Source organism: Papaver somniferum, unplaced genomic scaffold (genome assembly GCF_003573695.1).
Source record: "Papaver somniferum cultivar HN1 unplaced genomic scaffold, ASM357369v1 unplaced-scaffold_114, whole genome shotgun sequence".
NCBI classification, from domain to species: domain Eukaryota; kingdom Viridiplantae; phylum Streptophyta; class Magnoliopsida; order Ranunculales; family Papaveraceae; genus Papaver; species Papaver somniferum.
Genome location: NW_020620381.1, coordinates 493,041 through 512,740, shown reverse-complemented (window position 1 = coordinate 512,740; position 19,700 = coordinate 493,041). Strand labels below are relative to the sequence as shown.

At 35.9% G+C, this 19,700-nt stretch overlaps 1 protein-coding gene and 1 long non-coding RNA gene across 12 annotated transcripts; both read left to right on the top strand.

The window, feature by feature from the left end:
* Positions 1-959: 959 nt before the first annotated feature.
* On the top strand, positions 960-5,265 carry LOC113328833. 11 transcript variants are annotated; one of them, XR_003349582.1, is made up of 10 exons: positions 960-1,191; positions 1,337-1,420; positions 1,498-1,560; positions 1,660-1,771; positions 1,918-2,591; positions 2,676-2,914; positions 3,031-3,469; positions 3,976-4,045; positions 4,126-4,731; positions 4,997-5,265. It is a non-coding gene; the product is annotated as an uncharacterized LOC113328833 (long non-coding RNA). The 11 variants fall into 11 exon arrangements; XR_003349581.1 differs by having other exon boundaries at positions 1,660-2,591; positions 2,676-2,963; positions 3,072-3,205; positions 3,279-3,469; XR_003349579.1 differs by having other exon boundaries at positions 961-1,191; positions 1,660-2,591; positions 3,072-3,205; positions 3,279-3,469.
* Positions 5,266-5,959: 694 nt separating this feature from the next.
* Positions 5,960-6,805, top strand: LOC113328697 (ribonuclease S-2-like). The gene is made up of 3 exons (XM_026575720.1): positions 5,960-6,025; positions 6,104-6,292; positions 6,374-6,805. The coding sequence occupies exons 1-3, from the start codon at positions 5,960-5,962 to the stop codon at positions 6,803-6,805; spliced, it is 687 nt and encodes a 228-aa protein (XP_026431505.1).
* The last annotated feature ends 12,895 nt before the right edge of the window (positions 6,806-19,700 follow it).

Genomic DNA, 19,700 nt, shown 5'->3' with positions numbered 1-19,700 from the left:
AACAAGTTTAGCCAACAAAAACCATTTTCTTTCAAGGTTTCTGCCAACATAATGATACTACAGTAGAAGATTGAATTGATAATGAAATTGAAGGCATAGTTTTCATTAAGGTACATAGTTCAGTGTCAGATACCAAACTGCTTCTGTTGTTACTATTTAAACAACTTAAAACAAACTCCATGAAATCTATCAAGCATAGATGAATTAAAAAAATTAATGAACGATGAAATTCAAATCAAATCCATGGGTAATTGAGATGATGACTCGCTGATACCGAATCTCAAATCAGTTTTTGATCTCGGCTAGAAATTGAGAGTTAGGACGAGCTAGACGAAGAACAAATTTGAAATTTTTATTCATAATTATTCATTTTTTATTTCCGATCAAATAAAATCTCTCAATTACAGCATCATGACAAAGAGAAGATGATACTTCTCTGTATACTTAAATCGCTATTGAATTAGTGCCGAATTTGCAGATCAGTTAATTGAAGATTGATTCTAGGATTGTAATTTCTGCTACAACTGTTGCTCCTCCTTCCCCTGGTGTCTTTATCGTCGCCATCGATGAAAACACTTTTGGATTTTTCCTTTATCAGGGAATAAACCAGGAACAAATGGTTACAACAACAACAACATAATCATGCGATGAAAAATTGAAGAAACGTTAAAACTAATCGATTCAAACCTCAATTTAATCAAACCTGAAAAGCAAAATCGATTGTCTCTGCTCAAATATATTTAAAATCCTAAATTCTGTTTCAGTTTCTATACGAATTGGAGAGAGAAAATGAAATTAGAAATGAAAATATTTAATGAGTTTTCTGTGATACAAATAGGAAAGGGTAGAGTTGTTAAAATATGGACCAGATCCGAAGATAAGTTTATATTTTGGACTTAGTAATAGGATTTTCCTAAAATATGGAGTTGACAATGAAAAAGGAGGTTTCCTTATATATGACCCACGGGTTTGGAATAGTTTTCAGTTTAATGGATCCTTCGGGTTACTCAAATTCATTTAGGGTTTGTAGGGGATCCTGATTTTGTTCAAATTGTAATGATAAACCTTAAATGGGAGTATTCTTTCTTAGGGTTCCGTTCAGATTGAAGATCCGAACACGAATTTCTGAAGATTTGTCACCATTGGTTTACAGGGTTTCGTTACCACGCTTATCTTGACTTGAATTCTTCGGTAAATTCTTTTATTGATTTGTGTGGTTTATTTGGATCTGATTTGATTCTCCAATTTCTGTCTAATTGCAGTCTATTTCAGATTTCTTCTGTTGTCTTAGCTATCTATTTTGGATCTGATTTGATTCTTATGTACTTCGCATCAGGACGGAGGAACGCTTCATGTCAAACTTTCGGAAGGACTCAGCTGAGGATTGCAGCTTAGATTTACAACCTGTACAGACAAAATGGTGTTGTCTTGTTACACATCTATTGTATTTCTGATGTGTTGGTATGCTTTTAATATTGGGTTTTTGGGTGTGACAAGGTATTGACTGTTCGAATCTGGGTCGAACACCCCCAAGCTGGTTGGAACATTTCTTCTCCTGATGTAAGTAAAATAAATCAAACCCCTTTAGTTTGATGTATCATTTTTTTTTTTAAAAACTATTATTTGATGATGATGGTTATTTGGGTTTTGATTTTACAGGTTGAAGATAACACATGTAAGTTCGCAAAGAACTGGTTGACTCCATCTCAGATTGATGTCATTCGAAGGGATTCACATGGTTTAAGAGTTTTGCATATTCTTAAGGCTCATGGTACGGCCATCACTATTGTTTTTTGGTTTATTGGACCTAGAGATTTGTTTCTTTATCTTCTTACACTTCATGAATTTGACTTCGATTTCCACATTCAATATAGCTTCTCTGTATTTATATTGAATTCTTGTTTGTTTCAACTATAGGCTGAAGAAGGTAATATGTTATCAGTGTTTTGCTGGGTATGAGATTTCTGTATCCATATTTATTCTAATTGTACTCCCAATTAATTTAATGCACCAAATTTAGTTGTGTTTTGCTGTGTTATGACATCTGGATTTTTTATCTCCCTATTTCGAGGTTTGATAAGTGATAAGAAGATCAAGATTACTGTCAATGAATCCTGATAAACGTTCTGTTGAGTAGTATTGATTTCAATATGTGAATTTGTAAAGGTTTAAACGCCTTGAAGGTTGAACTCTTTGATTGTGTTGCTCCTTTAAATGAAGAGTGATTGTGCAGTTTTTTTTATTTTTTTTTAATTAAATCTGGCAACTAAATGTTAAAGCAATTTCGACGGATCTCGTATCTTCTTTTTTTTGTGTGCTTTAGTTGCAGAATGCCGATCTTCTGGACAGTGAAATCATATATGACAGAGATTTTGACTATGATTATTTTGGTTTCAAAACCCTTGAAAGATCCTACCTGTTGAAGGTGCAAGGCAAGGTTGTAGAAGACCACAACATATGTTGATGAGAGTTGCTGTTGGAATCCGCAAAGACAATATTGATTCTGTTCTCAAAACATATCATCTATGCCACAACGTTGGTTTACCCATGCTTCTCCTACTCTTTTCAATCTAGGGACACTCAGGCCTCAAGTATGTTATATATATTTTTTTGTTTGTAATTTTGATATAAGGATTAATTTTTGACACTAATTGAGGTTCTGTTGGAATTTGTAGTTGAGTAGCTGCTTCCTTGTGTGCATGAAAGAGCACAGTATTGAAGGAATATATGGAACTTCGAAGGAGTATGCTGTTATTAGTAAATCTGCTGAAGGAATTGGAGTTTCTGTGCACAACATCTGTACCACTGGTAGTTATATCTTTGGTACTAATGGAACATCTATTGGAATTGTTCCAATGCTATGAGTATTCAATGACACTGCCCGTTGTGTTGATCAAGGATGACAAGAGGAAAGGTAATGTCTTCTGCCTTGATATACTTTCTTGTGTTAGCTTCCTGTACAGGTACTTGGATGTGCATATATTAGGTTTCTATTGTTGACCCAATATTGTTAACCCTGGATTTTTCCAGGTTGAGACTCTGTTAAAAGCTATTATCAATCGTTCATTCAGGTGATATTGCTGTCTACCTAGAGCCATGGCATGCCGCTATTTTCGAGTTCCTAGACCTAAGGAAGAATCATGGAAACATATTGTTGGATGATTTACTGATTTCACCTGCCGTCAGAATTTGTTCAATAAGTGATGTAAGTGGCAGTAACATAGAATAGGAATTCCTATAACGTCTTTATAATTGAACGTCTGGATTCTGCCTTGCAGGATACTGTATTTTGGTTGTCTCTGAATATTTCGTATAAACCTTCGAAATACACACAAGAGCAAGCTGCAGTTAGAGCATCCTCAGGAGATTTCAGCCTGCGCATTCTGTCAATAGCGGGTGCCTCGCTGCCGGGTCTTCTGAAATATAGCTGACAGTGATTCTTAATGAGCAGGTCTGCACAAAGATACAGGTGAAGATTTTGTATGAATTTATGATTGTTTTGAAGATTATAGCTGTGTGGTATTATGTTTTAAATGTCTACCATGTCGGTTCCTTTTCTATGGAGAAACTCCTTAAAATTGTACATGATATTAATCAACATTTTAAGACAAGTAAATCTCAGAATGACGGGCAGAGGTCTCATCAGTTACATCATTTGCTAACTCCAGCTCACCTACAGAGGATAATGGACTAGAGTTCATTAAGCATGTCAGTGTTGTTCTTGCTATTGATCATAGTGTTCAACATAAAGCCCTGGAAATGCTTCTTTACATTTTTCTATTTCCTTGGAAATTTGGTTACACTTGTTTACTGGATAAAGATTGATAAATCAATATTACTTGACTCGTATGTTTCTAACAGGTGCCCATTTGCTCTGTTAACAACAGTATTTTTCTTTAGCACGTTTTCCTTTTTATCTCTAAAATGATCCTTATCCATTACTCATGTTTGATACTCCCGGTGGGTTCTTTCTAGCCTAATTCTGATCGATAGAGTTCATTTGATTGAGAAAGACAAGCTTGTTGGGTTTGTTCTAGATTGTCAGGTACCTACCTCTGTTTCTCGTGGGGCTTTATCGTATCTTGATTTCTGTACAAAATTTTCATTTAGTGGTGTTTTATGCAGTTTGTGAGCATGATCAGAGTTGTGTTCAAAAATATGTTGGATAAAGAGAATTGAGATGGGCCAGATGATGCTGTTGATGTTTTCCTTACATATTTTGGTGTTGTTCTGGCACGGCTGCGCTTCAAAAAAAAAAAAAGACTCAGCCTAACAAGCAAACCCTGTATTAACAACTTCCAATCCAATGTGCTTTCTTTTTTAAAGAGCGAAATTTTTTTAGTTTGACAACTCATGTAGATGCTTGTACTACCACAACACTGTTAATTTTTAAGTTCTTGGAAGTCCAATAGTGTTTTTGATATGTGCACAAGCTTTGTTCGCATGGTGATTTTAAACCCGCATAATCATATGCACTCACCTGGGCACATGTGCACCATTAAGCATTAGAAAATCATCATCCAACTTCAAGTATATTGTGTGACATCAGTTTATTCATACTGATACTAAATTCCTTGCTGATGCTAAAATAAGCTTGTTCACTATGTATATTTGCAGTATTAGAGCCACGTGTGGGTTGGATTTAGAGAGGATTCGCTTTCATGGTTCAGATTCTCCTCAATCTGCTGCCAGGGAGATCCTTCTTCTTTCTTTGGGGAGGTGTCGTTACAGGTCGGTTTTTATCCCTATGTTTTTCTGTTCATACAAGGGAATTCTAAGTTGTTTTTTTATTTTTATCATCCAGATGTTTAGATGCTAATATCGATAAGACGTCCTTCCATAGACAACCAGTTTATTGATTTTGTGAGCTTTTACGCCCCTGTAAACATAATAGTCTTCATGACCAACACAGTGGGTCAAAATTGAACTCAGTGCTTGTGGAAACTTCAGTCGGATTGTTCAGTCTCTCATATGTGGTTCTAACTTTGAATTGTAGGGTGACGGTTGCTTTTCAGTAAAGCGACAACTTGTAACATAGAGAAGCAGCTGTAAACTGGAGAGTGTGGACCAAGTTGAAGAAAATCTTTTGCCATGAGTCTCGAGTCCAACCAACCATCTTCAGCATCAGTTTTCAGTAGCTGGTTGTATATGAATGAATAATTACTCTTTTGTACTTTAATCAACACTAATTGTTCCATCTACGGGCTGTATAAGTCCCGACATCCATCATTTGAATATCCATAAGGTGGAGCACCTTTTTTCGTACTTGATAAAATGACGACCGCTGCATTACTGTTGAAATTATGACTGATATGCTCACAAAATTCTAAGTCAAATGCCTGTCACACAGAATCTACCTGATATCTAGGGAAGTAGCCCTCTTATTAGGAAATGGTGCAGGAATGCACGAATATTTTTCTTTTTATTCTCATAAAAATTCGACTGATTCTGGAGAATTAAAAAGGAGGCCATCAGTGATTGGGTGGAACGGAGGGCACATGGAAATCTTGGTACAGAGGATCCAGAGCAACAACAACTACTGAACCCAAAAAACATAGCCTCACCGCTTGTTAGTGGTTTCACATCATCCACTGAACTCTGCAGTTTTCACGTGTACTTGTCATTGATTTTCTTAATAGCCTCTCTAGCTAGCCTTCCCTAAATGGGAGGAAATTTTTAGCGGGTCAGTCATGCGCTTGTTCATCCCTTTCTACTTAGTTGAGTCATGTAATTTTTCTTCTTATGGATAGGTAAGTCATGTAATTTTTCTTTTTTGAAAGCATATATATATATATACACGATTGTGGCAGCTCTTTTCGATTAAGAATTAAATCATAAATCCAATTTTTTCTTTTTGAGAGTTGTATCCGAGCAAAATCACAAACTGCATAAACTATTTATATATATAATGAAAAGTCAATTATTATTTGCCTTGTTTCTTTCTATTAGACTATTGGTAATGGTTGCTTCAGAGGAGATTGACGATGCCTATTGCCCTGTGGATGAAGAAGATAAAATCCGTCAAGTAAGAACTAGTGATACTGTGTAGCTTGATAGTTTTTTAAACCAATATTTTCACTTACTATTTGTAGTTTTTAAACAGGCCTACTATATCGGTGGAGATGCTTCCTTCGAACTAAGAGTACAGTGGGGATATTCAAGATGTAATACTTTTGCCAACATTCATTGCAGACCTGATATTCCAAAAGAATTTACCATCCATGGTTTATGGAGGGACAATGGATATAATCAGGGACCACCATTAGTGAACACTGTGTTCGAAACAAGAAAGGTAATGTTATGTGATTTTGTACAGAATTTTCTGCTCGGTTTTCGTCGGAGTACTAATTATTTTATTTTATTTTGTGAACAGATAAATAAGAAACTTCAAGAGAAGATGAAAAAGTGTTGGCCAAGCATGGATCTTCGTAATGGAGAAGTAAATGACACTTATTTCTGGTCGCATGAGTGGGTTCGTCATGGCCAGTATACTGGCTGGTCTCAAGGTTGTTATTTTGCAGAGGCGGTAAACCTATTTGAGAAGCAAGAAATAACCGGTGTTATACTCAGACGTTTCCCTCCTGGACCTACCCAAACTCTTAGTGTGAGGGATTTGGAAAGAGGCGTTCATGCTGAGAAAAATATCATTGTGTTTGTGAAGTGCAACACCAACAAGGATGATGAACAACAGTTGCAAGAAATTGGCATTTATTATCTCTATAAAGGAGGCAAATGGTCTGCAATTGACCACCCAAAGCAATCAGAGTGCGATTCCAACATTCCCATGGTCTTTCCGTACGAATGAGTCAATTTTTTTTAGATAATTAATATTTAATAGAGGAAAGCCGTCTAAGATATTTGATTTCGGGTCGATATTGGGTGGACTTGGCAATAATAAACTTTCCCCTTATCATTTACGTTTTTTGGTAGTAAGCTTTCCTGTATCATCTTCTCTCTATTACTGTGTTAGTAAGTTATCTTTGTTATTCAAATTATACAGTACTTGAATATTTTCGACTATGATCCCTTTTTGAATGGATTGGATATGTTAAACTAAAAGAGTTTAGTGTTGCAGTATTTCGAATGTATATGGATGCACGATACACTCACCTACTTCATTGAACATATGCTTAATTAATTGGAAAACATTAGTTATCATTGACTATAAGCAATCTCTTAAATTTTTTCTAACAGTAGAAGTAATGCTTAATACTTCAATATCTTTTGTCTCCCTCTAAAATAAATAAAAGAATTTAATTCTAAGGAACTCATTTTTTGGTGTAAAAGAATTTCACAATCAATTAAATGAAAATTTATCAGGAACCAACATTTTTGAACTGCAACTTGACTCAATCCTCCAAAAAGCTTTGTACACAGTCCGGTCATTGCTTGCCATAATCTCTGCAGTCGCACACCACAATTCGTCCTACATAAACAATAAAGAACCTTCAAAAAGTGTCACAAACAGTGAGATTTATGTAAGAAACGCCGAAAGAACCGAGCTTGTAAGTGTGAGTGATATGTATTTGCACTTATAAGGGCAAAATGTCGATCTGCAACAATGCATTCTCCCTTGGATTAGTAAGGTACAGTAGAGTAACATGTCAATAAATGTCGATCTTTTTATTTTTGCTCTGCAACTCTATCTTAAAACAAGCAATTATCTTCATCATAAACGGTTATTTCCATCAGTTACATTCATCTTCTCCATTGTTGCCTCAATATCTATTGATTGTCTGCCCGGATTATAATTGAGTTTAAGATCCGGGTGGAGTAACATAGGTTATGCATATACATGTTTTTTTAATGACAAATATCGTCACAAATATTTGATTTTATGTCACAAATATAGTTTAGCGACGATTTTTTATTGTTGGCTAATACGTTATAAAAACAGGTGTTGCAAATAATCCGACCGACGCTAAAAGCGTCACTTATGCCGATGTTTTCTTTTTAGCATTTTTTTGTGTCACAATAATGTTTTCTGCGACACAAATACTCTTTTTTCAGTAATGCTGAAAAAACCTTATGTGACTTATTAGATGTCACAAACAGTCCCTATTCTCAACGTATTAATGCATTATAAAATAGGTGTATACGCAACGGATTAAGATATCACAAACCGTCCTTATTTTCAACGTATTATTGCATTATAAATTGGTGCATACGCGGCGGACAAACCCATTATTAATATATGTTACTTATATTGGTTTAAGATGTCACAAAAATTCCTCATTTTCAACATATTCATGCGTTATAAAATTGATGCGTACGTAACAGATAAGCATGTCGTTGATATATGTTATTTTCAACACATAATAATATTGTGAATAATTATTATTTGCTACGTAGTATTATGTCATAAAAAATTACATTTTCCACGCATAATTTTTGTAGATATAAACATAATATGTGCGACGTTTATAATCGTGGAATATATATACTCATTTTCAACGCTTACAAGGGTCACGATCGGTACTATCGAGCAACAATTTTTCTGTCATGTAAGGCTCTCATTTGTAACGCATTTATTGCTGTTAAAGGGAATGGAATTATCCATCATGTCGGTTTCATATGTTACTCAAAAATTGTAATTCATCAAAGTCTACCATTAAATTCTTTTGAAAAGAAGCAAGTCATTACTAGAAAAGATCTACATTGTTCATTAAATGACACCACTAATTAAGAAACTTAAAATTACGTTTAAATGTGAAACATAATGCTAAAAAAATAATTTCGAAAGTGAAACATAAAGCTAATAAAGAAACAAAGATGCACATCTCAACTGGTGGTCCCTTAACAATCGTCTCAAGAGGTGCTTTGATGGTTCTCAGGAGTACTTTGATGGTTCTCAGGAATACTTTGACGATTTCCCCGCATTTCAAGCAACATTCTTCTGATATCCACTATGTGAGTTACCAGACCCTATATTGTGCGATTTTGTTCATCAACTCTTTCTTGAAGTTCCTTATTTCTTTTCTCTGCTTCATCTTCCCGCCTAAGAGCTTCGCCTAACTCTGCATTATGTTCAATGCTAGACGAGCTAGGTTTTTCATACCCATGACCAAGACCCTTGACATAACCGGATCTAACACCTAGCATTTCCTCACATATTTGAGCATCGGTCAAGGGTGTTGAACCTTCGGGAGTAGGCGCAGCTCGGATTTCAAGCATTTTACCCTACATAATAATTAACAATAAATAACTGAACATGAGCTAAAACTAAATGATAGTTATCTGATAAAAACTTCAAAGAAAATCACAACAAAATTCCTTATATTACATAGTTATCCTCAGCCGTATGACAGGTCCAAACATCATTTTTTCAATGGGTTAACTTGTAGAATTCAATTTTTTCAACAACATCATCTGTTTCTGGATCACACTGAAGGTTTTCCTAAAAAGAATTAGATTCATTATTAACCATAAATTTATATAAGAGTAACAGAGAAGACACAAGTACCATTTCCTCTCTATAGCGTGCAAAAGGTTTTGACCCCGTACAATGAATGGTTGTATTCGCTTCTCGACTTTGTTTACCTTGAGTGCTACTTGAAACACAAAAGTAGATGATCAACAAACTAAAAGGAAAACAAACCAAAAGCATTAAGGTTAACAAAAAAGAACAGTAGACATTCAAAAACCAAATTAATAAAATAACAAAAGATAACAAAAGAGAATACCAGAGAATAAAAATCAAATTTTGAAGAAATAAGTTTAAAGAAAAACTTTGATAAATCACCACAAGTTGTTTTTTCTCAAGTTTTCATCACAAAATAGAAGTAACCAATAATCTCTCCCAAATACCTAGAGCTGGCAAACAGGCGGGCCGGGGCTTGCCCGTTGCGGGTTCCACGGGTTCGGGTTAATACAGGTTGAAACCCGTAGGTTGAAATTCTTCACGAGTTGTCATTTCTTTAACCCGTGCCCGTAACGGGTTTAACTTGCGGGTTCACGGGTTAGCCCGCCCGTTTGCCAGCCAGTTTCATCCTAGCTGCCAGTTTCACCATTACCGCAGCATCTCTATTCACTTTCTCATACTCCACCATCATTCATCACTGCTAGTCGAGCTCTCTTCTCTGATTTCTTGTTTCATTCGAACTCTCTCTATCATCATCTGCCATGGATTGATTCATAAAATCACCGAGGACATCAACTTCCATCAATCATTCGAGACTCAATAACACACTTCCATGCATGGCAACGAGCCTGTATTCTTAGTTGAACTCGGTCTGAAGTTCTCCTTGCATCATCATCCTGTCGAGATATACTGGCAACAACTAAAACTCGATACAGATTCATTCTCATCTCCATCCACATCTCATCATCTCTGCCAACCGTCACAACTATGTACGATCATCAACAGCATCACAGAGACGTCCATCCTTAAGTTCAATGGAAGCAACAACCAACATCCGTCATACACTACAACCATTAGTTCCTTCTCGTGACTACTTCCAACACTACTCCCATCTTCACCGAAGTTGATCGACGGCAGTAACTCCAATCCAGTCTTCCAACTCCAACAAAACCCAATGATCTTCCCAAGCTCCCATACAAAACCGAGCATAACAATAAATATTAGTAGCTTCTCCTTCCATAGAGAACAAGAAGAGCGATGTTGTTACACGAGCTGATGACAACAATGGCGTGAGATAGAGTCAGTGCATCGATGGGTTATGGAGTTGTGTTGCTGCCATTATCGGAAGGTGATGGAGTTTGCTTTGAAGAAGATGCTCGTGATAGTGAATTAGTGATGATGGAGTAGTTGTTTCTCGAGTATGGACTGTTGTGACTCGAGATGGATCATAGAGCTGATCAGAAGAATCATGGTAGGAAGGAGTTCGAGTAAAAGAAGAACATGGTCTGTTATTAGTGTTATATGACTTATTAGACGGGTTTACGGGTTGTACCCGCGGGTTCACGGGCCGGGACGGGTTAAACCGTCTGCTCACAAGCTGACATTTCTCCAACCCGAACCCGACTTGTTTCAAAACAAGCCGAGCCGGATTCGGGTTTTCACGGGCCGGGCACGAGTTAACCCGCGGGTTTTGGCTTGTTTGCCATCTGTACAAATACCAGTTCTGAGTCCATGATCAAAAACCCAAAACAGATCTCTGTTTTAGTAGGAGAGATAGGGATACTGATAGTTAGGATGAGAGATTAGGGATACTGATTTGTAATTATAATAATTAATTGAAGATCAAAATCAAAGTTTAAGACGGTTACCTCTTTCAAGTTCAGATTTAGGGTTTCATACTTGAGTTTTTTTTTGTTATACATGAAAAGAGGTTTTGTTTCATTAAAAAAGGGAAACGTGATCAGTTATCCCGAGATTATAGCCACAACATAGAACAAATGAAAAAGTTTGCGGAATTTTTAAAATATCATGAAAATTTTGGCGGAGTATCTTTTTTCTTTTGGCGGACTAGTAAAAGACTTTTTCCACGATTAAAAATATTTTATGCCCAATATTCAGTAAGTAGAAGTAAAATCATTAAATGTAATCTATATATATTTCCAGTATATACAATTTAAATATAGCCAAATATTAAGTGCACATCTACAAAGTGCAGTAGAAGGGCACCTCTTTGACCTAAAAAATTCATCTATTCTTTACTAATTAGAACTTTTGGGGAAAAAATCAACATAATAATTTTCAGAATATGAAAACAAGTGGGGAGAATCCCACAATTAACTGAAACAACATTAGATACAACAATGAGATGTGGTCCATGGTTTCCTTCGAACTCCATCACATAAGCAATCACTGCTATTACCTATTTGTGCAGATAAAGCATCAAAATTTCATATCTCTAGCACTTATTTTAACTGTTTAAACAAAGGTTTTCTAGCAGATTAACTCCCAAAAATATGGAAAAAAATTTCCATATCACTACAGGACACATTATCATCTCCACAATCTCTTGCTTAATCAAAGATACAGGCTCTAATCATATCATTTATTATAAATCCCTATAAACGTACCAACATTCATATCATTCATTGCAAACAACATCTGTTAACCCCTTTGTCTCAAATCTTCTTCTCAGTTCTTCAGAACTTAAACAACATTAACAACCCTTTCTTCCTCCATTTCAAATTCGATCATATGCAGTTCCTACTCTAGCTTATGTCTTTTACTAGCTCAAGCACCATCTCTTCAGTCACCTCAAACTATAGTTGAAACTATTCTGAACAATTACAACTCCTTCTAATATTTCATGCATCAGAATATTCCATGAGCATCATTCATTGAATCAAAATCCTACAAATTCATATAGCATTCATAACAGCTTTATTCATATCACCAACTGCAGCTCATAACCAAAACCAATTCCATTTCTAAACAATACCCATCCTTCATAATTACAGCAGATGCTTTAATCTTAAAAATTGATCTCTAAAAACCATCACAACAACTCCCATCTTCAACATATGTAACAAGAATGCATCAACTCTCACATTTTCACCTAAATCGTCCACCAGAACCAACACAACAAGAATCAAATCAAACCCATCTTCTCTATGAGCATATACACTAACTTCATCATCTTTGTGGAATATTTTCAAACAAGAGTTGTGCAATCCCTTATGTAGGCTTGTTGTGCAATATCACCAACACAAATAGCTGTATCACCGCCTGTCATACAAAAACCAGTTCTGCTACTGCATAATGAATTCCATAATCTCCTAGACTATAATCATCCATTTTATCTCAATTTAATTCAGCCACAACAATTCATAATATCGCAACTCAGTTCAAAATTCAACTTAGATCGATTCATATAATGAAAACTCAATTTTATTCCTGAACGCTTTTATTTACATTTCCATATCGATTTTCTATCAAACTCTGGATTCAAATTAGATTTGGGAAAGAGCAGAAACTCTATTTCCCCAAATCTCCACCAAAATCCATAAATTAACTGTTAATTCTTCTTTGCAGAAATTTTCATCTCTTTCCATTCCAACAGATCGATAATCAATGGAGAAAACTCAAAAATATATGGTTTCCCGGTAGAACCCCATTTAGCCCAAGCGGGAAGGTAACACAGCTTGCTCATAGTGCAGGCCCACTTGTGTATTGTTTTTGGCTGAAGAAGCTTCGAATAGGTTGGACAGGGACCCGAGAACCTCTCACCATAGGAATCTCCACTTTAACGTGTTCCTACGCTTTTAACTTCATAATCTAGTCTTGGATCTAATCTCCCGATCATCCGAGAAACTGACGTTTTAACATTAGAATAGGGATCAGCTTCTCCGAGCTAAGATAACTAAGTAGACCAAGTAACTAGACCAGTTGAATCACTTCGCAGGCTACAAAGACGATCCTGAGCAGTAAAATCAGATACGACAAGGGTAGAAAAAGAAGAAGCGAGAGTCATCCTTCAAAGGGAAGGGATGTTGTTCTAGAGAACATACTTACTCCAAAGATTCCTGACAAATGATGATTTAGACGAGATTCGGCATTTTAAAACCACCAAATACTTGGTTTCCATTTCGGTTGTAGGTGTAACCAAACTTTGGGAATTCCAAAAAATTGTTTAATCCATACAAATTTGTGACTGAATCTTGCGGATATCTCGATTCAACCCTTTAGGAACTAGCTCTGAAAGTAGAATATCCTAGTTAGCTTAGCCGGGAATACTCAAAATAATGTCAGTAGTCAAAATAAGATTAAATGCAACATATAGATAAGCCAAACGTAGAGAACAAACCTGAGGGATATGCTTCCGCACTGATCGCGGCTGGTGGACTACCTGCTCCCTTAGAGCCAATCAGCACTCCTAACTATCTACTCCATGAGAAAATAAAGGTCCTAGTGTAGACAAAATCGCTTTGTGAATACAAGTCAGTTTCAAAAATAGTTTTGAATATTTGTATTAAAGATAAGTTAGAGGCGCTACTGAAGGAGAATAATCTTGAACTGGCTATCCTACCGCCCACTCTCGGTAAAACGTTAAGGTGTCAAACTTTGACTCACCAATTATTTTCTAAAAGTTCGAAATCCTTTCATTTAGAATGAAATGATTGAGCAAATGAGGTGCTCCATCTGTCCAAATAGAAATATCATCATCAATTCCAGTTTTGAGGAAGAGGCAAAGGAAAAGGATCAAAAAAAGAAGAAGAATGAGAGTGTATTTAGTTCACTATCAATCATACAAATTCTCAAACAATATTCGTAAACCTTAAGCATCGATTATCAAAAGATTTAACCAAGCATAACCTATCAAACTGAATGACAAATAATTAAGAAAATCATTCAAACAATTTAAAACTTTACAAAAGCAGCGATTAAGTGAATTATATAATAAAATAAGAGAAAATGAAATAGTTACCTATTTACGTTGCGTAAATAGCTTCCTCCATTGCATTGGTTACGAGGGAATTAGCTCATCATAGTAAACACGCTCTCAGAATATTTAGTTATGTTCATAAATGGTTTACAAATGATAAAAAATGGAAAAATGATTAAAACCAGGTTGGTAACAATTATATTTGTTACAAACTGTCTGTTACAGAGAACGATAAATGTAAACTTTCACTTTCACTGTAGCATAAACGACTGTTGCGTGTGCGTCTTATGTTATTCGTGTTTCACTACACCAGCAGAAATAATTTTCTGGTACTCGATTTTACGCCTCTGTGATGCCTAAAATCTCCCAATTTCCCCAGACTCTCAACAACCATTATATGACCCCAAGGGACTCTATTTATACCCGAAAGATGCATCAAATCTCCTCCATAACTTCACAAATTCTCGGCAGTGAAAGAAATATTTTCGGATATTTTCTTTCTTGTTTTAACTCCTTACGTGTTTTACAACTGCAAACTCTCCTTGTTTAACTCTTACACGCCTCTAGCATTCCAGCACATTCCAAACTCTCCCACACACTCCAGCAATAGCAGACGCGTGAATATCTTTTCCCTTTGCACTTACTCCCCTGTTTTGCTCCATGACACGATTCCGACAATTTTGATCCAAACGAACACCCATACCAGCTTTCTATGGTCATATCACGTCTATCCATGAAGTTTCAGCGATTGAGTCTACCTCTAACCCCTCCAAAATCTGATTGAAATTCTGCCTGTGAAGAGAAACGTTTTCCCGCCAAAACCATAAATTCAAATGAACAAGAAGGGTTGCCATGAATCCAAAATATGGGTGCCTTTAACAACTCGACTGCCTTGGGAGTGCCCTTATCCTTTTTAAGGGTGCCTTTAGTATTTTTGTGGGTGCCTTTAACAATTTTTTGGGGTGTTTTCGACACTTTTTCGGGGTTCCTCCGGCACATTTCTAGGGTGCCTTTAGTACTTTATCCCGGGGTGTAAAAAACCACTTTTCGAGCAACATTCTTCACAAGAGCTTATTTACTAGAAAGACATAAAACAAGTTTATTAGTGATATAATGAGTTTCAGCTAATGTAGTTATGGGTGAAAAAGCGTCACACTTACGTGCTTATCAAGTTGTGGAAAGAGATGGGGAATTCATAACTATCGTCATTGTTTTCCTTTCATTATTTGAAGTTTTTTGTTATCTTGTTTTCGTGAAACTTGGAGTTGCATAGCTCATTCTTTTTCTTGTTTCGCCATATTCATGAGCTTTCTTCATCCCTAAGTTTTAGATCTAACTTAAGTTCCTAAGTTTTCTCCAGTTTTGATAAATTTAGTATTTGGGGATATTTTTCATCTCTTGAAATTTTATAAAATATCACCAAGTTTTAAGAGTTTTGTGATCTATTGTTTGTAATAAAACTAAGGTTTCGGTCCTCATATTTCCTCAGAACTTCTTGGTTGAATGCTTTTTCATAACTATTGAATATTTGTCTTTGAAGATTTTTTTTGATTTATCAACTGCCATCATTGTTTAGCAGATAGAAAATATCTTCATATCGAGTTTGTGTTAACTCAATGAGTTCCGCGATTTGGAGTTGGCATCATATCTATTGATAACCTTTAAAAAAAATCATAATTATATTTCTCAATTGTGAGAGTAACATCAAGAGCTAAACACATGATAACAACATGTATGAGGAAGAGAGTTGCATATATGAGAAGGAGAAGAATGGAAAATGATGAGACATCTGATGCAGGAGAAAGACATAACCAACCACATGATATTCCAATACACAGTACTCAACAAGATGAGAAGGAAGAAGGAGAACGTTTCAATGGGGAATATGAAGAAGAGAATCAATTGATAGACACCTTTATGTATCTTATATAATGTCAATTGTATGTATTATTAGTACTCGGTTTTGTATTTATTTTTGGATTTTCATGTATTTGTAGGTGTCTTTGGAGAAATAAGCTTTTACAGCGAATTAGCTCGAAAGTTGGCATTTGAACCTCCAGAGTAAATTACTAAAGGCACCCAGAAGAAGTACTACAAACATCTCGGGAATACGTTGGAGGCATCCTACAAAAGTTATATTTACACCCTATAAGAATTTCTAAAGGGACCCCAACAGTGGATAAGAGGACCCCTAATTACTATCGACACACCAATAGGAGGATAAGGGACACCTATTTCTTCTTCATTCAAATATGAATTATGGCGGGAAAATAGTGCAAAGAAGGTTGAATTTTTAGGGTTCAATTTTGGAAGTTGTTCTGGGGAGATTCGATCGCAGAATTAAGTTGGGATGAACGTTCTTAGGTAAAGTGTTTTGGTTCGGTTAATATGGGAAGGATAATCACATTTGGAAAACAAGGAAGAAGAATACTCAAACTCTGCTAAGATGATTTTGCACGAGTTCTTCTCGGGTCTGGTCATGGATTGGGTTTGATTAGGGCCTCTTTGACTAAAACAGGGGTTGTATGAGGTTTGGTTTCGAAGAAAAACACAAGTTTAATCGGATCACAATAAAAGAAGGAAGTTATTATCCTTTGGAATTTTCTATGGCTATATTTGGGAAGTATGTGGAGGAAAGAAAGGAATATATGCTTTGCGAGATTGGTTTACATCCTTTGACAAATTCTTCAAAGTTTGAGAAGGAGAAGACGCGTAAAAGAGAAGAAAGAGAAGAAAATCCCTGTGACTTCCTATTAAAGAAAAGGAGAGATGTTTTGGTGTTAAGTCAAGATAAATCAGGCCAGTGGTATATATATATAACCCCCACCTGGATGTTGAATATGGTTTTGGGTGGTAACAAAAAGTTCATTGAGAGTTTGTGGGACCGGAAAGAGTTGTTGGAGTGATGCAGAGTCGAAAAAAGGAAGTGCAGAGTCGTGTCTGCACTTTTTGAAGAAAGAAGAAAGAACAAGAAACCTAAGGTCTGTCGCAGATGCAGTCATTATTCAACAACAACAGGAGTTTGTCGTTGTTCAGTACTAGTTGCAAAAGCCTGTGTTCAATGTATCTATCTTTTTCAGTTGTTTCTTTGTAACAACCAGTCTGTAGCGCGCATACAACGGTGCAAATTATCTGTGTTATATGATTTTTTCAATGAAAACACCTTTTGAGCCATGTTTCTATCTTATGAGTGTGATTTGAGCATGATGAGCTAAACCCTATCACTGTGACGACATAGAAAGTCATTCTTTATGATGTGGTAATTCCATTTAATTCCGTTGTGACTTTTTGTATTATTTATTAATTATTTTATGATCTTTCTTAAAATTGTGATTTCGTTTGATGATGCATGCTTGGTCTAAGTACTTTTGATGTGTCATACTTTTGATTTACAATCAATCTTTTAAAAATATACCTTGGAAAAGAAATAAGAGTCGATATTTGTTACTTTTATGAGCTAGTATTGTGTTTGGAATTAATAGTTGAACCACATGAATATGAGAATTTGTGGAATACTAAATCTCAGTACCTCTGGATATTGTGAGAATCCTTTGTATATATTTTCATTATTTTTAGTGTTTTCTATTTTTAAGTTTAAAATCCAATCTACACATGTCTTGAACGAACATTTTTCTACAACTATAAAAAACCCATCATCAACCTACTCGTGATGAATAGGAGGAACCTAGTGATGAAGAAAACATGACCATCGAAGATCAGTTGAGGGTAAGACTCGCACATGAAAGAGAACGAGAGAGACATTTGGTGGAACAACGAATAAGGCTTGCTAGACAGAATGCGATCTTGGTGAAAGAAAACAACAGACTTCAAGATGAAAAATCTTAGACCGCTTCACGAAAAAATACTGGAGATTCAGAATCGTGAACTAGCAGACGCTCTTTATGCAGAAGAAGATCACGTTCACATCCCAAGGAGATGAGGAACATCAGAGGAAAAGTCTCCCAAGGGAAGAAAGCAAAGATGAGGAATACTCAGGGAGAAATTTTATCATAGAAAACAATGGAGGCAACAATTATAAATGGAGAAAACATCGCAGAGAAACTAATGTATGGCGAGATACTCGCTTTGCTACAAAAAGAAGTTTGCAGGACTTGCATAAGGCAATAAGACAAAATATAAGGGAAAAAAGAAATAGACAAGCAACATACCCCGAGGAAAGGATTTTATGTCGGGTGATATTGAAAGAACTAGATGAAATGCAGGTGATGATGAACAATCAACAAAGTGGCAAAGGGAGAATGCAATTAGCCGAGGCCACCGAAAAAACAGGGCGATCACTTTTTAAACTTCAAGTTTTGTATTCTAAAATTACCGCAAACTGCACATTACCAACACAACCTATTTGATGGATCTAAGAGCGCAGTGCTACACATTAAAGCTTACACCCTTGCACTCCTACAATGGGAAAATAATGATGCGGTATTATGCAAGTATTTTCCATCTATCCTGAACGGAAAATCTCTCGCATGATTTGGCGGTTTACCAGAAGGTTCGATTTCATCATTTGATGAATTTCAAAGCATATTCCTTGATACTTACATCAGCAACAATTTATTGAGACCACGGATAGAAACGTTATTTAATCTGAAGCGAAGACCGGTTGAGGTATGGTTGTTTGTGTGTGTAGCCAGGGCTTCTACATTCATTGCATAGTTGATTTGTTTTTATTTTTGGTTTGTTATTTTTTTCATTTCATCTGTGAGATATGCAAAAAAATTGCACTAATAATTCCAGAAACAGACACTGGCAGATTTGAACTTTTGACCGATAAGGAGCCCAAGCTAAACAACAATAATTATTGATCATTGACGCTGGTATGTTTGTCAGTACGTGCAGCTACAACCTCCACATTCATAGCTGATTAGCTCTTAGTTTTGGTTTGTTATTTTTGCATTTCGGCTGTAAGATACGCAAAGTATTTTTGCATTATACCAAACATTTATCATCGATAAGGATCCCCTAAATTCTATCCCAGAAGCATAGATAGTAACAATGCCATGGTAGCTAGGAAAAACCAACTTCCACGAATTTGAAAGTCAATTATTAGGAGATATGTATGTGGTCTCAAGACTGTGTCTTGAGACCCAATTAATCAGTTTCTATTCTGAGACCGAAATGGTTAGTTGTGATTCCGAGACCAATGTGGTCAGTCCATGCATGTGGTCCGCTTGTGTAAGTAGCTAACTTGAGACCCACGAAAGCGGTCTCAAGTCGGTGTCTATTAGGTTTAGTGTCTTGAGTCACAAGTTTGTGTTTGTATAAAAGAATTCTTATGATGAATGGAAAAAGGACGAAAGGAATTAACCAAATCTTAACATGGCATCAAGAGCCAGTTGATAAACCTAAAAAAAAAAACCATAAATCGTGAAGATCTACAAG